Source organism: Physeter macrocephalus, chromosome 8 (assembly GCF_002837175.3).
Source record: "Physeter macrocephalus isolate SW-GA chromosome 8, ASM283717v5, whole genome shotgun sequence".
Lineage (NCBI taxonomy): Eukaryota > Metazoa > Chordata > Mammalia > Artiodactyla > Physeteridae > Physeter > Physeter macrocephalus.
Genome location: NC_041221.1, coordinates 107,356,965 through 107,378,983, shown reverse-complemented (window position 1 = coordinate 107,378,983; position 22,019 = coordinate 107,356,965). Strand labels below are relative to the sequence as shown.

Here is a 22,019-nt window from a genome sequence, read left to right as displayed (position 1 = left end):
AAACATTGGTATGATTTATGTAAGAGAATGTTTTGCCTATGATCTTTTCTAGGAGTTTTATGGTGTCATGTATTATGTTAAAGTCTTTAAACCATTTTGAGTTTATTTTTGTGTATGGTGAGATGGTGTGTTGTTCTGCATTTTATAAAGTTAACATTAAAGATTGCTAAAAGAGGTCCCTCACTGCCAATCAAATATCTTCTTGCCTGTCTTTATTATATGACATACCAAATTTAGGTCTGGCTCTTAAAGATATTTGGAATTAGAATTTTGATTTGTAAATACTTTAGTCAGCTTGAAATTCAACTAAAATACACTGTGATTGAAAGGCAGGATTTTACTTGGCATAATTGCTTAGCAGTAAGAGGAGTTTTAAAGGCAGTGTAATATACAGAATCTGGCAAACAGGGTTAAGAACACATTCTAGAGAGCTGGATTTTATTGATAAGGTTTTAGGGCTCCCAAGTCCAGCTCCAGCTCCTTTATAGGGATGCTGTAAGAATCAAGAAGGTGCTTAACAATGTTTTGTCATCTAAAGAAAACCTCTGCGTAAATAAAAAGAATACAGTCCTTTCTTTTACCCTGTGATTGTTCTCCTTAGGAATATAGCTTTAGAGTAATAACCACCCCAGAGAAGAATCCCTGTGGAAAATAGCAGGGCTGCCATTTTCTCTAGATTTTGAGGAATGGTGGAATTAGTTTGTGATCTGCAAAGCTTCCAAAAGCTTCCTTGCCAGCACATGGGAAGACACACTAAGGGTGAGGATTAGTATCTGTGGAGTATTAAGTTAAAAAATTTCATTGTTGGGAACTAGAACAGCTTAGTCAGTTTCTCACAATGACTACTACCTACACTTATCTATGCCATAGCATTGCTGATATGCAAAATACAAAGCAGATTCTGGTGTCTCGATCCACCCCAATTCACTTCAAAAACAATAACATTCCAAAGCTTTATCTGGAAAACATTTGGTGGTTCCTCAAGAAGTTAAGCACAGAATTACCATATTACCTAGTGTGTACTCAGAATAATTGAAAATAGGTCCTCAAATAAATCCTGGCATACAGATGTTTATAGCAGAATTATTCACAACAGCCAAAAGGTAAACACTGCTCAAATATACATCAATGAATGAACATATAAATAAATGGTGGTAAATATATACAGCAGAATGATTATTCAGCCATAAAAAGGAGTAAAATAATGACACATGCTACAACATGGATGAACCTTGAAAACATTATACTAAGTGAAAGAAGTCACATACCAAAAGTCACATATTGTATGATTCCATTTATATGAAACATGCAGAATAGGTAAATACATAGCAACAAAAAGCAGATATGTGGTTGCCAGTGGCTGAGGGAAGGAAGGAATGGGGAGTAACTGCTTAATACGGGTATAAATTTTATTTTGGAGTGATGACAGTGTTTTGGAACTACACAGAGGCAGTGGTTGCACACCACAGTGAATGTACTCAATGCCATTGAATTGTTTGCTTTAAAATGGTTAATTTTATGTTACATGAATGTCACCTCCAAGCTCTTTCTAAGTTACCTGGTCTTTAATTAAGCCATTAAGACATTTGTAAATACCTTATTAATTTTTCATGGTGAAGTAATTTTTCACTTTAAATCAATAAAGAATCATTTTATGATATTTTCAGTTTAATTTTTATTTTATATTGGAGCATACTTGATTTACAATGTTCTGTTAGTTTCAAGTATACATCAAAGTGATTCAGTTTTATATACATACATATATCCATTCTTTTTCAGATTTTTTTCCCATTACAGAACATTGAGTAGAATTCCCTGAGCTATACAGTAGGTCCTTGTTATCTGTTTTATAGATAGTAGTGTGTATATGTTAATCCCAAACTCCTAATTTATCCCCCACCCCCGACCTTTCCCCTTGGTAACCATAAGTTTGTTTTCGAAGTCTGTGAGTCTGTTTCTGTTTTGTAAATAAGTTAATTTGTATCATTTTTTTTACATTCCACATTTAAGTAATATCATATGATATTCGTCTTACTCTGTCGGACTTACTGCACTTAGTATGACGATCTCTAGGTCCATCCATATTGCTGCAAATGGCATTATTTCACCCTTTTTTATGGCTAATATTCCATTTATATATAATATTCCATTGTATATGCACCACGTCTTCTTTATCCATTCCTCTGTCAATGGACATTTAGGTTGCTTCCATGTCCTGGCTATTGTAAATATGCTGAAATGAACATTGGGGTGCATGTGTCTTTTTGAATTGTGGTTTTCTCAGGGTATATGCCCAGTAGTGGGATTGCTGGATCATATGGTAATTCTATTTTTAGTTTAACAACCTCCATACTGTTCTCCATAGTGGCTGTACCAATTTATATTCCTACCAACAGTGTAGGAAGGTTCCCTTTTCTCCACACCCTCTCCAGCATTTATTGTTTGTAGACTTTTTGATGACAGCCATTCTGACTCATGTTAGGTGATACCTCATTGTAGTTTTGATTTGCATTTCTCTAATTAGAGAAGTCGAACATCTTTTCATGTGCCTGTTGGTCATCTGTAAGTCTTCTTTGGAGAAATGTCTATTTAGATCTTATGCACATTTTTTGATTCGGTTGTTTGTTTTTTTGATATTAAGCCGCATGAGCTGTTTGTGTATTTTGGAGATTAATTCCTTGTCAGTGGCTTCATTTACTAATATTTTCTCCCATTCTGTGGGCTGTCTTTTCATTTTGTTTATGTTTCCTCTACTGTGCAAAAAGCTTGTGGGTCCCATTTGTTTATTTTTGTTTTTATTTTCATTACTCTAGGAAGTGGGTCCAAAAAGACCTTTCTGCGATTTATGTCAAAGAGTGTTCTGCCTGTGTTTTCCTCTAAGAGTTTTATAGTATCTGGCCTTACATTTAGGTCTTTAATCCATTTTGAGTTTATTTTTGTGTATGGTGTTAAAGAATGTTCTAATGTCATTCTTCTAGATGTAGCTCTTCATTCTTTTAGATGTAGCTGCTAGTATTTGGTTGAGGATTTTTGTGTCTATGTTCATTAGTGATATTGGCCTGTACTTTTCTTTCTTTGTGACATTTTTGTCTGGTTTTGGTAACAGGGTGATGGTGGCCTCGTAGAATGAGCTTGGGAGTGTTCATTCCTCTACAATTTTTTTGGAATAGTTTCAGAAGGATAGGTGTTAACTCTTCTCTAAATATTTGATAGAATTCGCGTATGAAGCCATCTGGTCTTGGACTTTTGTTTGTAGGGAGTCTTTAAATCACAATTTCAAGTTCAGTACTTGTGATTGGTCTGTTCATATTTTCTATTTCTTCCTGGTTCACTCTTGGAAGGTTGTACCTTTCTAAGAATTTGTCCATTTCTTCCAGGTTGTCCATTTCATTGCCATATAGTTGCTTGTAGTAGTCAGTTAGGATGCTTTGTATTTCTTTGGTGTCTGTTGTAACTTCTCCTTTATCATTTCTAATTTTATTGATTTGAGCTCTCCCTTTTTTTCTTGATGAGTCTAGCTAAAGGCTTATCAATTTTGTATATCATTTCAAAGAACCAGCTTTTAGTTTCATTGATCTTTGCTGTTGTTTTCTTTGTCTCTATTTTATGTATTTCTTTGCTGATTTGTATGATTTCTTTCCTTCTACTCACTTTGGGTTTCATTTGTTCTTTCTCTAGTTGCTTTAGGTGAAAGTTTAGGTTGTTTATTTGAGATTTTTCTTGTTTCCTGTGTTAAGATTGTATTGCTATAAACTTCCCTCTTAGAACTGCTTTTGCTGTGTCCCATAGGTTTCTGGATCATTGTGTTTTCATTGTTATTTGTCTCTAGGTATTTTTTGATTTCCTCTTTGATTTCTTCAGTGATTCACTGGTTATTTAGTAACATATTGTTTAGCCTCCACATGTTTGTGTTTTTTACAGCTTTTTTCTTGTAGTTGATTTTTAGTCTCACAGTGTTGTGTTTGGAAAAGATGCTTGATTTCAATTTTCTTAAATTTACCAAGGCTTGATTTGTGACCCAAGATGTGATCTGTTGTGGAGAATGTTCCATGTGCACTAGAGAAGAAAGTGTAATCTGCTGCTTTTGGATGGAATGCTCTATAAATATCAATTAAGTCCATCTGGTCTAATGTGTCATTTAAGGCCTGTGTTTCTTTACTGATTTTCTGTCTGGATGATTTGTCCATTGATGAAAGTGGGGTGTTAAAGTCCCCCATTATTATTGTGATACTGTTGACTTCTTTTATGACTGTTAGCATTTGCCTTATATATTGAGGTGCTCCTATGTTGGGTGCATATATATTTACAATTGTTATATCTTCTTCTTGGGTTGATCCCTTGATCATTATGTAGTGTTCTTTTTTGTTTCTTGTAACAGTCTTTATTTTAAAGTCTATTTTGTCTGATATGTGTATTGCTATTCCAGCTTTCTTTTGATTTCCATATGCATGGAATACTATCTTCCATTCTCTCACTTTCAGTCTGTACGTGTCCCTGGATCTGAGGTGGTCTCTTGTAGACAGCATATAGATGGGTCTTGGTTTTGTATCCATTCATCCAGTCTGTGTCTTCTGGTTGGAGCATTTAATCCATTTACATTTAAGGTAATTATCGATATGTATGTTCTTATTGCCATGTTGTTAATTGTTTGGTATTTGTTTTTTTAGGTCTTTTTTTTCTTACCTTCCTCTTTTGTTCTATTCTCTTGTGATTTGATGACTATCTTTAGTGTTGTGTTTAGATTGCTTTTCCTTTTTTGTGTGTTTATCTATTGTAGACTTTTAGTTTGTGGTTCTCATGAGGTTTTGATATAGCAGTCTGTATATGTACAAGGTTATTTTAAGTTGCTGGTCTCTTATTTTCAAATGCATTTCCAATATCCTGAATTTGTACTCTCCTATTCTCATGACTGCTGGTTTTGATATCAAAACCAGCAGTGGATGACTTTCTACCTTTACTGCATGTTTGCCTTTACTGGTTAGTTTTCCCATTTGTAATCTTCTTGTTTCTAGCTGTGGCCTTTTCTTTTCCACCTAGAGAAGTTCCTTTAACATTTGTTGTAAAGCTGGTTTGGTGGTGCTGAATTTTCTTAGCTTTTGCTTGTCTGTAATGCTTCAATTTCTCTGCCAAATCTGAATGAGAGGCTTGCTGGGTATAATATTCTTGGTTGTAGGCTTTTCCCTTTCATCACTTTAAATATATCCTGCCACTCCCTCTGGCCTGCAGAGTTTCTGCTGAAAAACCAGCTGATAACCTTATGGGGATTTCCTTGTATGTTATTTGTTGCTTTTGTCTTACTGCTTTTAACACATTATTGACTGGGGGATTTTTGCAGAAAATAACGACTATGGCCAGGCGATTTGTTATGTAAGTGAATATTGAAACACCCGCGTTTGAGTAAATATCAACAATTTTTTTTGCACTTAATGTATTTATTTGAAACTTTGTACATGTCTTACTAAAGTATTCTAATATTTCGTTAGAGTGTGATAGGCAGTATAGCAGGCACCTCTGTGCAGGGGAACAGAACCTCTATTACAAATATATTGTGTTTCAGTGCACTTTCCCCTGTTAGAGCAGACTCTACACCTTCTGGTGGCATTTGTTTTTTTAGTTCTGTGGGTATTGTTTCCTCTAGAATATGTTCTTTTATTTTACCTGATAGTTGACAAGGTGGATCTTTGTGGGGGGCTCTTTTAGATACGCCACGAGAAGGACCAGGTGCAGGACTACCACTGCATTCACCAGAATTGTCAGTTACCCATTCTCTAGCTACTGCTAATGAAAATTGCTTGTTAAGTTATTTTATTCTGTGCATTAAGGCTACAATAAATTTTAAACTCATTGAATAAACCACAACTACTCAAATAGAAACCCACTTTCTTATACCATTTTTGAGTTTTCCAGAGGATATTGAAGTTTGCCAGATATTGATCGGATCGATCAACTCCTTTCATATATTTATTATACTCTAATATACAAGTGGGTTTAGTTATCTGATGGCCAGTCCTCCTGTCTTCCTTTCCTGTAGATGCTATGGAGGCGTCATGAAGAGCTGTCACCATGCAGACTAGCCTCTTGTCTTTCCATATAAGAAGAATCACTTCTCCCTTCCATAAGAATGTCATTTCTCCCCTCTGTAGATTTTTAGATTTCTTCTTTAATTGGTTTGGTAGACCATGATTCTCTCTTATAGTCCCACAAACTCTCGTTTTATTTTTCAACAATATTTCAGATGTGGACACACTGTTGTAATAATTGTCTTCGTAAATATGGTGCCATGAAGCAAGATAAGGTTGTAGGACCAATAATATTGTTTCTTGCAGTTTCTTTCCTTCACCCATGCAAATCTCAAGGTAGCATATATATCATTTCATTTTTGGTAACTATCCTGACCAGAATTCCATATTTTGTAAGTTTTCTGGGAATACAGGTTTTGAATCTGAGTCGTCCTCTCCACTCTATCATTGCCTCCTCAAGTGACAGCTCTTGTTTGGGTATATAGATCAATTGAAATTTTGGTAGAAAATAATACAAAAGAGGTTTAGCTTTTGAAGTTCTGTCTGCAGGAAGTGCAGTTTCTGAGTTATGGTTAAAGTGAAGAAATATCATTATTTGTTCGAACCTTCTTGTCATAATCTTTGGAAAGACAGGTGTTTCAAGTAAGGGATCAGTCGACCAATATTCTTTCCAGTGTGACTTTATTTGTCCCATCAAAATTATTAATCCAAGAAACTTCTTCATGTCACTACTGGCTACATCAGTCCATTTTAAATCCTTATCATAGTTTTTATATGATTTTTCATTCTGCTGGTGCTACAAGTTTGTTTGAGAAGTGACCAACTCGAAAAAGTCATTACCAAAAATTGTTATTTCACTAACACTTTGTGGGTTATTACAGTCAGCAGTTACACCTGACACACCTGTAAAGTCTTCTAATTTTCATGAAATGTTGTCTTCAGTCCATTCTTCTGTAGAAGCAAAGGAGCATTCTCCAGCACCGTGAGTTTCATTTTCACTTTCCGTATCAGAATCAATCACTAAGGTTTTTTGTCTTTTTGTTGGTCTAATATTCACATAGTGTGAATCAGAACTATATTCTGAAGAACTATCATCTTCTGAGACACTAGTATATATGTTGCTCAATCAGAGAAAGTATCTGCATAAAATTCACCGAAAAATTCTTCTTCACTCAAAATTTAGCGATGCGTCATTTTTGAAAATTTTGTGGTAATAAACCTGTGTTTATAATATACACAAGGTTGGAACAAATACCTAATGGAGCAAAATGTGAATGATAATGACATCATAAGTTGTCTAATGAACTGCTGATCAACTTTAAGCTCTAACAACTTTGCAAGTTGATATTAATTGTATCACTCTCTAAAAATGTATTGATGCATCTCTGGTCAATAATGTTTGGTTAACAAGAGACATATTAATATGTCTCCTGTCAATGAATTGTTAACATTTTCTCTTTGTCTTTAATTTTTGTTAATTTGATTAATATCTGTCTTGGCATGGTCCTCCTCAGGTTTACCCTGTATGGGATTTTTTGTGCTTCCTGGACTTGAGTGATTGTTTCCCTTCCCATGTTAGGGAAGTCTTTGGCTATTATCTCTTCAAATACTTTATCAGGCCCTTCTTCTTTTCTCCTTCTGCAACCCCTATAATGTGTATGTTGGTGCGTTTAATCTTGTCTCAGAGATCTCTTAGTTTGTCCTCATCTCTTTTCATTCTTTTTCCTTTATTCTGTTTTGTGGCAGTGATTTCCACCAATCTGTCTTCCAGCTGACTTATTTGTTCTTCTGCCTCATTTATTCTGCTACTGATTCCTTCTAGTATATTTTTCATTTCAGTTAGTTATTATATTGTTCATCTCTGTTCTTTAAATCTTCTAGCTCTTTGTTAAACATTGTTTGTATCTTCTTGGTCTGTGCCTCCATTCTTTTTCTGAGATCTTGGATCATCTTTTTCAGGCAGATTGCCTATCTCCTCCTCACTTAGTTGTTCTTCTGGGGTTTCATCTTGTTCCTTCATCTGGAACATATTTCTCTGCTGTCTCATTTTTTCCAACTTTCTGTGTTTGTGGGCTCTGTTCTGCAGGACTGTAGTTCTTCTTGCTTCTGATGTCTGACCCCTGGTGGGTGAGGTTGGTCCAAGGGCTTGTGCAGGCTTCCTGGTGCCTTCCCACTGGTGGGTGGAGCTGGACCTTGTCCCTCGTCTCATTGTGGCTTCTTCTTTGTCTTTGGATGTAGAATATCTTTTTTGGTAGGTTCCAGTCTTTTTTTGCTGGTGGTTGTTCAGCAGTTATGATTTTGGTGTTTTCATAACAGGAGGTGAGCTCAAGTCCTATTCTACTCTGCCATCTTGTCTTCAATCTCTCTAATATGCTTTCATGTCACAAACCTCAGCTTCTTCCCTCCCACACCTGGTTTAGGTCCAGCCATAAGGAGGCAGAAGTAGGAGGCTGAGGTGAGGCTTGGTGCCCTGCCCACGTGGAGGTGGCACTTACTAAATATTTTCTGATGAATGCTTTGTTACGAGCTGCAGCAAGGCAGGGACCATGATAAGGGGCAGTGGCCACACACGCATGGTGCCAGCTGGCATGGAGTCTCATAAGCTGCGTGCCCTTGCCTGCCTCTCATGCATCTCCACTTTGAGAAGCAGGACTGAGGACACAGGGACATTGCATGATGCTTCCCTCCACTTTATGATATTTTTATTCAAAACATACTATACCCATTCACCAACTCATGGCTCATATGCTGCTTCCCTTAATGAAAATGTAATTTTTAATTTCACTTAAAAGCACATTTAAAAAAAAAAATTCTTGAGCTCTTACCCATCTTGCTATGGCCCATTTCATCCCAACCACAGATAATACAAGCTGTATTTACTTCCAATTACAATGACACATAAAAATTCAAGTTAAAAAAATCCTTGCTCTTTTAAAATGTAACTCCCATCTCTCTCTTCCCACAAGATTTATACAAGTTCCAGAGACTGAGATCCTAAGAAACCATGTCAGTTTTCAGAGTGAGAAACTACAGCATTGACTGACTTAATATTTAGGAACCCCAATTATAAGACATTCAAAAGAAATGGTCCAGAGCCACAGCAACATTTTTACTCTGGGTATAATTTGACTATTAAGATAGAAATAATCTTTTTTTGGATAACAATAAAAACTTTCAGAGGTACAGTCATACTTAACAATGCTTGTAAGTATTATCCATCTTTTAAATCTAGCAATCTTCCATACAAAAATCTGATTAAGATCAATGAATTAAGTTTGTGCTCATGTTCAAGTGCAAAGTCTGAACACTTACACATCCTTTTTTGTTGCTCCTCAGATGATTCTAACTGGAGCTCTGCTCTACCCCTGTAACTTTGCTTGTGAATGTTTTGTGCTAATGGAGTCCATTTTTACCACCAAAAAGAAAGAAGTCGATTCTTACCATAATTAAGAGCTTCTGGTGCTGTCCATTTAATGGGAATCTGCTTTAAGCCAGAAGATGAATACACCCCACCATCCTCTTGACGAGACATTCCAAAGTCACTGATTTTCAGAACATTATTTTCACCTACCAGACAGTTTCTTGCAGCAAGATCCCTAGGTTACAATAAGACACAGAAAACACCTATTAAAACAAACTGAAAGCTGCTTTCACACTTATGACTGACTGACTTCCATGCTTCGCAATTTTACATTTGCAACATATTCATAATGAGGTTAAGAATGCTTGCAATTTACCAGTCTTTCCCATCTTTTCTGTCATAGGTAAAAATCATCTACAGTAACATTTGCATATGGAACAGGCCACATGCTAATCTCTAGGCACCACATATACTATTTCTATTTAAATAGAAAAACACTGATTCTAGGGTTAAGAGAGAAAAATCACGGAGGAGAGACTAAGCAGACTTGGCATTATTTCTCCTTTGACTGGCTTTCCTAGAGCAGCACTAACAGAACTTTCTGTGACAATGGCATATGCTGTTTGGCATGACCTGTGCTGCCCAGTAGGTAGCCATTGGCCACGTGTGACTATTGAACACGTGCAATGTGGCTGGTGTGATGGGAAACTGAAATTTTAAATTTTCTTTACTTTCAGTTAGTTAATTTAATTTAAATAGCTGTATGTGGCTTGTAGCTGCTAAGTAGCCTTTGGCAGTGTAGCCCTAGAATTTCCCAAAGGTTGGAGAATGGCTGAGGTGACAGAGAGACCGGCAACTCTTTTTTTTTTTTTTTTTTTTTTTTTGCATCTGAGGTGTGCAAAACCCTACATGGTGATCTGCCCTGCCTCTCTCTCTCTCAACTTGTCTTGTTCCAGTCTCTCCATAATTTGCTATATTCCAGCCATATTCAGCTTTTTTTTGTCCCCAAACATAGGACAAATCCCCTAAACATGGCAAGCTTATTTCTACTATAGGGCTTTGCACTTAGCTATTCCCTTTGCCTGGAGTGCTCTCCTTCTAGGTTTTTGCATAGCTGGCTCCTCTTCATTCATTCTTAGCTCAAACTGCTATACTTCCGAACCTCCCCTACAGCTAGCTGTGGCCATAATCTAAATATTGGCCAATGAGATATAAGCAGAAGAGTTGTCTAGAATTTTTAGGAAGTTTCTTTAAAAGAAAGGGGAAGTACCATTACATTTCTCACCTCAGAGAACTCTATCTTGACCACCCTTAACTAATAGGAAAGACAGCAGTGAAAAAAACAGACCAAGTACTCTCATTCTAGTGGGGAAGACATTCAATAATCAAATTCATATATGTACATATAAATGTTTATATATAGAAAATATAGATAAAGTATATGAGCATGCACACACACAAAGAATATCAGATAATAGGTCAAATGATGTTGAGTGTTAAGAAGAAAAAGAGTTGTATAAAGGGAAAAAGATTTACAAGCGGGAATCCTATTTTAGATAGGTTGTTAGGAAAGGTCTCTTTGATAATGTGATAGTTGATCAAAGACCTGAAGGAAGTTAAGGAACAAGCCATGGGGATATCTAGGTGAAGAGCGTTCAAGGTAGAAGGAATAGTAGATACAAAGTCCCTAAAATTGGTTCATGCTTGGTATATTCAAGGAACATCAAGGAAACCAGCAGAGCTGGAAGGGAATGAGTGAGGGAGAGAATAGCAGATTTAATCAGAGTTTGCCAGGACCAAATAATATATGGCCTTTTAATAGTAGGCTCCTTGGCTTTTTATTCAGCTAGGAGGTAACCAGAGAGTTCTGCACACAGGAATGACATAATATGACTTATTTTTTGAAGGATTATATGTTACTATGTGGAGAATGTACTGGCAAAACCAGAGAGACCAGTAAGCAGACTATTTCAGAACTCTAGGAGAGGTGACGATAGCCTACACTAAGATGAAGTGATGGAGGTGGTCAGAAGCTATCAGATTCAGAATATATTTTGAAAGTATCAATACAATCAGTAGGGTTTGCTGGTAGACTGGATGTGGAGTAGGAGAGAAAAAGAGTCATGGATGACCCAAGATATTTTGGCCTAAGCAACTGGAAGATTGGAGCTGACTGACAGTGAAATGGGGAACTGGGGGAAGAACAAGATTCACAGAGTGTGGCAGAGACAGCCAGTTGCCCCCTAATGTCCATTTCCTCTTCTGTTTTAGTACAAGTGCTCCATAATTTCGAGGATTGAAGAAAGAAGGCTGAGAAGGAGCAGCAAGTGAGGCAGGAGGGAAACCAACAGAGGGGTTGGTGTCCTGGAAGCCAAGCGAGGAAAGCTTTTCAAGGGGGAATAGAAATTAACTGTCATCTACTACTGAGAAGACAAGAAAGATGAGGACTATGAACTGGCCATTAGATTTGACAACATGGAATTTAATGAGACACTGACGAGAGCAGTCTCAGAGGAGTGGTGGGTACAATAGCATGACTGGAGTGTGTTCAAAGAGAATGAGAAAAAGAAGTGGAGATAGTGAGTTTAGACACTCTTCTGAGTAAATTTGCTATAAAGGGGTACAGAGAAATGGGGAGGCAACTAGAGGGGGTTTCAGGTCAAAGGAGTTTTTCCCCTCATATGGGGGCTATTACATGTATTTATGCAGACAGGAATAATACTGTATAGAGGGTAAAAGTAATGCAGGAAGGGAAAGGTGACAATGGCAGGTGTGAAGCCCTTGAAAAGAGGTGATGGTATCATCTGTGCTCTTCAGAGCTGTATCCCCAATGCCCAGAATAGTACTTGGCACATAGTAGGTGCTCAATAATTGTTTGTTGAATGAATACATATATATTGTCTTATCCTAGCAGTGATTCTTGCTGAAGGCAGGTCGTCTATTAGATGCTTTCTGCTGTAATTCTTTTCCCCTGAGGAACAATCAACAACTTGTTTCTCTTTCAACTGAGATGGTTTTACATATTTACCTTTGAAATGCACCCCTATATGTCGAACATGACTCAAGGCTTCTAAAAAAATAAAGTCTAATTTATAGGATTGGTCTTGTAACATAGGAAGCACCTTGAGCAACTGACTTATATCAGTAGTTGACTGGTAATGATGATATTTCCTCAGGGAGTTAAATTAGCCTTTTATGTTTTAGTAGGAACCTTGGGCGATAGTACCTAAACACATTCAGAAAGGAATGTGACATTTTCTACCTTACTAATTTGCTAAGATTGGCTTTATTCATCAGATCCAAGTTTCACAATGGAGAACCTTAGAAGCCCAAGGTTAAAGTTAAATCTTTGACTTGCTTCCCAGCACCCACTGGAAGAGTGAGGGACTCTGGTTTGTTGCTAGACAAAGTGAGTGATAGTGAAATGCTGGTCCATCTTAATCTGTAGGAAGGAACTATATTATATGTGCTCAGGAACACCAAGTCCTACCTATGACAGAGGTGGCCAGAATAAACAATAGTTTTGCCACTTATTTGAGTGGCCTTGGTTAATCTTCGTTTTAGGCATCTAAAAAACACAACCTAGCTGGGTTAAAGGGGCTAATGGTTGTAAAGTGCTAGTATGCAATATATGGTTCAAAATAAGTCTTAAACAAGCTATTACTGCTGCTGCTACTACTACTACTACTACTACAAGAGGACCTGGAACAGTGAGATAGAGTTTGTGACCTGCAGTATTTGCAGATGATATGATTTTTATTTTTACACAGAAAATCTCATGGAATTTATGTAACAAGAACTAATAAATTTAGCAAAGTTGCAAGGTAAAAGGTTAATATTAAAAAATATTCTTGCATGATAGCAGCAAACAATTGGAAAATAAAATAAATTCCATTTACAGTAATGCCAATAAAACAAATACCTAAAAATAAGACAGTCAAGTTTTTTACACTCACAACTATAAAACCTGACTGAGAAAAAAATAATAAATAGAAGGAAAGACAGTCCATGCTCATGAAGTGGAAGTCAATATTGCTAAGATGGCCAAATTAATCTATAGAGTTAATGCACTCTTAGTCATTCTAGCAGACATCTTTGTAAAATTAGACAAGCTAATTTTAAAGGCCAAATATGACGAACCCACAGCTAACATCATTCTCAATGGTGAAAAACTGAAAGCATTTCCTCTAAGATCAGGAACAAGACAAGGAGGTCCACTCTTGCCACCTTTATTCAACATAGTTTTGGAAGTTTTAGCCACAGATATCAGAGAAGAGAAAGAAATAAACGGAATCCAAATCAGAAACGAAGAAGTAAAACTGTCACTGTTTGCAGGTGACATGATACTATACATAGAAAATCCTAAAGACACTACCAGAAAACTACTAGTGTTCATCAATGAGTTTGATAAAGTTGCAGATACAAAATTAATACACAGAAATCTCGTGCATTCCTATACACTAACAAACAATGAAAGATCAGAAAGAGAAATTAAGGAAACAATCCCATTTACCGTCGCATCAAAAAGAATAAAATACCTAGCAATAAACATACCTAAGGAGGCAAAACACCTGTACTCAGACAACAATAAGATGCTGATGAAAGAAAGGAAAGATGACACAAATAGATGGAGAGATATACCAGTTCTTGGATTGGAGGAATCAATATTGTTAAAATGAATATACCACCCAAGGTAATGTACAGATTCAATGCAATACCTATCAAATTACCAATGGCATTTTTCACAGAACTAGAACAAAAAATTTTACAATTTGTATGGACACACAAAAGTCCCCGAATAGCCAAAGCAATCCTGAGAAAGAAAAATGGAGCTGAAGGAATCAGGCTCCCTGACTTCAGACTATACTACAAAGCTACAGTTTGGTACTGGCACAAAAACAGAAAGACAGATCAATGGAACAGGATAGAAAGCCCAGAAATAAACTCATGCACCTATGGTCAACTAATCTATGACAAAGAAGGCAAGAATATACAATGGAGAAAAGACAGTCTTCAATAAGTGGTGCTGGGAAAACTGGACAGCTACATGTAAAAGAATGAAATTTTAGAACACTCCCTAACACCATACACAAAAATAAACTCAAAATGGATTAAGGACCTAAATATAAGACCAGATACTATAAAACTCTTAGAGGAAAACATCAGCAGAACATTCTCTGACATAAATCAAAGCAATATCTTTTTTGATCCACCTCCTAAAGTAATGAAAATAAAAACAAAAATAAACAAATGCGACCTAATGAAACTGAAAAGCTTTTGCACAGCAAAGGAAACAATAAAACGAAAAGACAACCCACAGAATGGGAGAAAATATTTGCAAACGAAACAACAAGGGATTACTCTCCAAAATATACAAACAGCTCATGCAGCTTGATACCTAAAAAAACACCAAACAACCCAGTCAAAAAATGGGCAGAAAGCTGGTTTGGGGGTGCTGAATTCCCTTAGCTTTTGCTTGTCTGTAAAGCTTTTGATTTCTCCGTTGAATCTGAATGAGACCCTTGCTGGGGAGAGTATTCTTGGTTGTAGGTTTTCTCCCTTCTGTATACGTATAACTGATTCACTTTGCCATACAGCAGAAACTAACACAACATTGTAAATCAACTATACTCCAATAAAAATTAATTTTAAAAAAGGGTGGAAGATCTAAATAGACATTTCTCCAAGGAAGACATACAGATGGCCAGGATGCACACTGAAAGATGCTCAACATCACTAATTATTAGAGAAATGCAAATCAAAAGTACAATGAGGTATCACCTCACACCAGTCAGAATGGCCATCATCAAAAAGTCTACAAGCAATAAACGCTGGAGAGGGTGTGGAGAAAAGGGAACCCTCCTACACTGTAATGGGAATGTAAATTGGTATAGCCACTATGGAGAACAGTATGAAGGCTCCTCAGAAAACTGAAAATAGAGCTACCATATGATCCAGCAATCCCACTCCTGGGCATATATCCAAAGAAAACTGTAATTTAAAAAGATACATGCACCCCAATGTTCATAGCAGCACTATTTACAATAGCCAAGACACGGAAGCAACCTAAATGTCCATTGACAGAGAAATGGATAAAGAAGATGTGGTACATATATACAATGGAATAATACTCAGCCATATACAAAAAATGAAATAATGCCATTTGCAGCAACATGGATGGACCCAGAGATTGTCATTCTGACTGAAGTCAGTCAGATAATGACAAATATCATATGATATCACTTATATGTGGAATGTAAAAAAACATTGACAGAGAAATGGATAAAGAAGATGTGGTACATATATACAATGGAATAATACTCAGCCATATACAAAAAATGAAATAATGCCATTTGCAGCAACATGGATGGACCCAGAGATTGTCATTCTGACTGAAGTCAGTCAGATAATGACAAATATCATATGATATCACTTATATGTGGAATGTAAAAAAACAATGGTACAAATGAACTTATTTACAAAACAGGAATAGAGTCATAGTTGTAGAAAACAAACTTATGGTTACCAGGGGAGAAAGGGGCAGGGGAGGGATATTGTGAGAGATTGGGACTGTAATATACACACTACTATATATAAAATAGATAACTAATAAGGACTTACTGTATAGCACAGGGAACTCTCCTCAATACTTTGTAATGATCTATATGGGAAAAGAATCTAAAAAAGTGTGGATATATGTATGTGTATAACTGATTCATTTTGCTGTACATCTGAAACTAACACAACATTGTAAATCAACTGTGCTGCAATAAAAATTAAAAAAAAATAAATTAGACATGGAAATGTAAAGGTTCTAGAATAAAGTAATTTTAAGAAAGAAGTATAAAGTTGAATGACTTACCTAACCTGATGCTAAATCTCACTATAAAGTTACTGTTATTAATACAGTTAAGTAAAGGAAAATAAGATATTATAGATCAGTGGAACAGAATAGAGGGTCCAGAAATAGATCACATACGTATGGTCAACTGATTGTGACAGAAGTACAATGGCACCGCACGGCCCACCTCCCAATCTTATTCAGTGAACTGGCTGACACCTCCTCAGAGCCAAATGCCATTACTCTTGGTCGGAATGAGCTTTTAGTCAGTGCAGCATTTTAGTCATTTACAGGATTGCAGTGTTAGTACTTTCCTCAGAATAATACCTATGCTTTACAACTACATACACTTCTGTTGTTGTAACTATCTTCACTGCAGCGCCAGCTCAGTGTTTGTCCTCTGAAATGATGCTTACAGTTCTATGAGGGACCAAACTATAACTAATGTAGCGGTATCTTCAATTCAATGTAAATAACGTTTCAGTAACATTTACACAAAACTTTACTTTCTTTGGGTGGCCGTACGTTCAAGTGCGTGGAAATGGTATCTTTGGGGCATACTCTACTCTATGAATTAAAACCTTAGGCCTTCAGGCAGTAAGCATGCCCTGCATACTCACAGTTTGCCTAGTATTCTAAAAAGAATTAGAGGAGATAGGAACGACAGATATGGTGTCTGGGCTGAGAAGCTGACAATCGAATTTGAAAGATAAGGTAGACACACACCTCTGCCCCTTGTCTCCCCTCCATTCCTTTCTTTATTAAGCTCACGGTTGCCCAGCCCCAGGACAGGCACACTAGGAGACCACTCATGCTCCCAGCCTCTTCACACATGAAACTGCCAGAGAGCAAGTCAGTGTGAGCCAGTGTGTTAGCAACTGCAAATCCTACAGGAATTCAGAGATGAGAAGTCTCATAACAGGCTGGTATGGTCATTCACAGGAGGTATCGGAGATAGCTGTATCTCAGCATGTGCAGAGGAATATCACAGTGAATGCTGCTGGCAGCCGAAAGGATATGGAAATGTTCCACTTATGTCTGCTGAGTAATCTTATTTGAAGACTCCAACTTCTGAGTGTATACCAGGGATGTCCAACAAGTTGTACATAATATGAGACAGGCTAATTAAGGATAAAATGAGAACAGAGAACAGTTACAGGAAATCCAACGCCAGCAGGCAATGGAGATGAGCACATTTTCTTTGTTCTCTGGAAAGTACAACAGTGCACATCTTGCTCTGTGGTGATGTTGCCTCTCAGGGCAAATACTACGGTAAACCAGGAACAACCAGGAGGTTGGGCCAATGTTCTCCTTTGCCGGCTGCTTTATCCCAAACGTCACTTACTACTTGCAGCTAAGATTCCCCCAAGTCAAGATTTATCCCTCACGTAGGAAAGGAGTTAGAGAAATATTTGCTTCTTTTCCCACTGGGTCTGGATAATACTGAGCCACAAGTAATTATCAGCACTTAGGAGGAGAAAACCTCTTTAAGGCCCTGAGATTTCCTCATTCTAACACACGGCATAAAGCCAACAACCCAGGGGGTGGGGGAGAAATGAAGCAGACTTCCTCTGCCTTATTATGTTCTACTAAAGAACAGAATTCTCTTATTACTGCACAACAGCTATAACTGATTGATAGTGGAAGCACATTTTGGGGGCATTTAGAGGAGTGGTTAAAAGCAGCAATTTTGAAACATTACATCATTTACTAGCTCTTGGACCTTTAGAAATTTACTTATGCTTAGCCTCAGTTTTCTCATCTGTAAAGTAGGAATAATAATAGTATCTATCCAAGATTGTTGTGAAAATTATGTAAACTGCTTAGCATAGTAATTGAAAAATAGCCACACAGATATAAGACGTCACATTTATCACAGTAAAACTTGAATTTTAGCCACAGAAACCATGTGTTGGAGAATCACTGCCTTTTCCCCGCTTCTAATTGGAATATTTGACTATTTTTCTATTTATATACATATAAAAGCCATTCAATTTAGTGCTCCTAACAACGATTTATATAGTATTTACTGCTTGTCAGGCATGTAAGCTCCTTTCATAAACATCACCTAATTCTTCTAATTAACTGTATTTATAATCTTCATTTTTATAGATGATGAAACTCACACCCAGAGAGTGAAGTGACTGCCTAAGGTTACACAGCCCACAAGGGGGTGAGGTGGGGAGAAGGAGGAACTGGACCCCAACAGCCCAGCCTCAGAGTCTGACATTTTAGCCACCTGTTATCATGCCTCTCAACACATTTTGTAATTCTCTTTCGGAATGTAATCCAATTACATACCACTTAATCTACAGCCAGTGGCTACAACTTCTGAATTTTAAACAACAAAAGGGTTAAAACTGGTTACCTTTAAGAAAAGAAGTGACACTTCAAACTCTCTCCCCTCTCAAAAGTGAAAAAAAAAAAAATCCCAAAATAATCTATATAAGAAGCACATGAAAAACCCATTTTCTGAAGAAGCCAAGAGTCACTAACTGCTTTAAAACAATATACATGATTGTTTTGATGGAAGAGAGTAGGATTGCTTGTTTCTTGTTGGAAAATTTTGCACATGATAACAGAAATAGAACTATAAACCGTCTGACAGAGCACACCAGGAAATGGAGGTGGGGCAAGATGGCGTGTCTTTGGCAACAGAGCTGGCACCTAGGGGACGGTTTTATACCAGCTGATACTAAAGCCACTATTTAGCTGACAGTGATGGGATCAGAGGTTAGACAAGAGAGATGACCAGCCAGACCCTTCTGCCAATTACACGTTGCTTATTTCCACTTCAGAATCTAATCTTTCCTTTGAATAAAGTACATGTAAATGTGAAAATCTCTCTCCATTTCTTGTTTTCAGTTGCACCTGTGACTTCACTCCCAGTTTTCCACTGGTCACATTGTTCCTCACCACAACTTCCTCCATCACACTTAATACCTCTCGCTTGGTGAGCTCTGTGCCCAGTGTTAATGGGGCACTTATTTCTAAAAGCACAGGCCCCAAAGGAAGCTCCAGCTGCAACACTGTGAAAATTAGCCCCATTATTAAACTGTGCTTTTCCTGTTCCTTTGAAAAATTGTTGAGTGTCACAGACTTCTGGGAGGTTGGAAGGAAAGCGCTGCTTCTGTGAATGCAGTAGCAGACCATGTGTGGAGGGAAGGTCAGAGTGTAATTTAGGCCTGTTTGCTCAGGGCTGGTCCAGTGCCCTGTGGGTTTATATGGTGAGAGCCAATGGACTCCTGAAACCCCTGTCCTGCTGCCCGCCAGGACACTTAGAATCCTCAAGATCTGAGTCTCTTCATTTACTTAAAGCCTCTGCAAAAATGCAAATATGTTACCTGTGGGGAGGGAGGCATGTATTACCTTTTACTCACATTTTGCCATAAATTATTCCAAGAGATAATTGAATAGACATCATACAGAATCTTAAGGATGATATAGGGCAGGCATGTTCTGACAGTGAGAAGAAAGAAGAGAAAAGGTAAAATCGCGTTAACAAGAACTGGCTGAGGAGAGCCGGCCTGGGCAGGGTGTACAGCGGGCTCTTAGGGGAAAGTCAATTCCGGGTACTGGGTGAATATATGAGTGTGATGGGGCTTTGGGTGTGGGCAAAATGCAGCTACAACTTCTAAAAAAGCTGCCTAGGGCTAGCTCTAGTGTATTTATTCTAAACCAGGTGACTCTCTTTCTCAACAGCAAAGGAAGATCACCACTGGAGGCTTAGCTGCCTCAACCACTGAATCTACTTATACTAGAGTAATGCTCCACTGGGCTGCATTCTGTGGAGAAACAGAGGTCTTTGGTGATCTCCTCTAATGAGGCTGCTGCCTGATAGCTGAGGCATGAAACAATTAAGTCCTTGCCTGACAGAGCTGGCTGCATGAGAACTACTTATGGAAGCTCCTGGAAGTCATCTGCCTTTACTTAAAATGGACATGTTCAGCACATATAGAAGTGCTTACTTCTTTTGGCTCTTTCATCTCCTTCCCTTGGGCAACAAGAGAATTCCAGTTGGCATGCACAAGTACAGACTCCACATATTCTTTTATTTAGCTTATAAATCAATTCCTGGATAGTTAGGTAAAGAAAGGGAACTCATACTAAATACGGATATTGAAAAAAATTCAGAACCAAACACAGTGATAATACTTGCTTCAGTCCTCAATTTACCTGAAAAAACCCAAGGGGAACTTTCTTTGTATTTAACTACTGTGATTAATCTGGATGGTTTATAGTTTTATAAAGCTCTCTTTGTATGGTCAGAAATAAACATCTCTCATTTACCATTTTCTGCTATCACCTGAGGGCCACGTTGTGAAATTAGATACCTGGAGACCACTACAGATTTTAAATAAATATTGATCTAATGTTGAATCTATTAATAAAAAGAGTCTGGCCAATAGGAACTGGGGCATGGTAGGTGGGGAGGGGGACAAATTAAAAAACATTGATGGCAAGTAAATGTTTAAATCTCTTTAGTTCACAGAAATGTATCAAATCCCAATGGGTAATTCAACAACAAAACACAGCTGTCTTAAGCATGCACATTAAAGGCCAACAGCTGTCTTGAGGCTGCAATAAAATGTGTTGCAAGGACTTGCCTCCAAAGTTAGCCTCAGTACTAATGGCAAGAGCCTCTATTCCTAAAAGACTTCCGGAAGGGAGATTTAAAAAATATCCAACCACTCCTATTCTGAGAGTATGAGAAATGAGAACAAAAGCCACTTGCCTGGGTGACTAATGATACAACCTACGATGTTACACTTGGATGCGGTAAGTTACTCTGAGCAACAGGTAGAAAAAAGTGACAAAATCACTCCTTACTAAAGAGTCATCAAGATAATAGCAACCATTTGTTGAGTGTTTTATGTGTGTCAGGTACAGTTTTAGATCTTTTTCAAATAACTGATTTTCGATTAATACTCAACTTCATGCATACTAATCTGAACATTAGATACATTTCAGATTTTTCCAGAAGCAATAATGAAAACATCTCCACTGTTGGGAGTTCTGGACAAGGGGCTGGAGACTTGAGTTCTCACCAGTGTTTTCCTTAACAAGATGTGTAAACGAGTACATCACACATCATTTTCCTGGACCTTGGAAATGAGAGCACCAGGTCTTGACTTTTTTTTTTGAGCATAAGGGCTCCCGCATAATATCCAGCAGTTTTATGATTCCTTTGTACCACATCTACCCTGATGTGAGAGGTGTATGTTTTATAATGGCTGACAGAGAAAATACAATATAATGGAAAGGCTACTAGGGATTCAAAGATGTTTTGAAACAAATTTGTATTCTATTAATCACAACAGTAAAATAGTACTGCATATAGTTATATACAAATATATTATTCTGCCTCAAACAATGCTTGAGGTACACTTGGAACACTTGCAATAAGTTGGAGGAACCAGTGGTCCATGGTCCACCACTTGGTGGCCAGCACATGATCCTTTCAACTAACATTCTGTAAGCTCTAGGTTAAAGGCATTGTCTTACTGTAACTGGCTGGATGAATCTAGCCACACAGTGATGCTAGATGATCCTGGTGAAGAGTTTTCCACCTTTCCATCGCAAGAATGAATGCCAAGAGGTGATGAATGGAAGTAAAGCTGGGAGGGTAAGTTACAAGGTACAAGCTACGACCAAGGAAATACATTTCTCAACCCTGTAAGAATAAGAGTGACAATTTATTTAGCACCTAGTATGTGTCAGGCATGATACCAGGAGCTTAACCTATTATGCCTAACCCCTATTTTAAGTGTAAGTATCTCTGTTATACCGATAAAGA

The 22,019-nt window shown here is 37.5% G+C and overlaps 1 protein-coding gene across 6 annotated transcripts in view; it reads right to left on the bottom strand.

The window, feature by feature from the left end:
- The window catches only part of FER (FER tyrosine kinase), a 466,113-nt gene that overhangs the window by 18,391 nt on the left and 425,703 nt on the right, over nt 1-22,019 (bottom strand). For all 6 annotated transcript variants that reach the window (XM_024125793.3, XM_024125783.2, XM_055086705.1 and 3 more), the window contains one exon: nt 9,462-9,616. In XM_024125793.3, the coding sequence (XP_023981561.1) occupies nt 9,462-9,616 (155 nt within the window). The remainder of the gene's footprint in view (nt 1-9,461; nt 9,617-22,019) is intronic.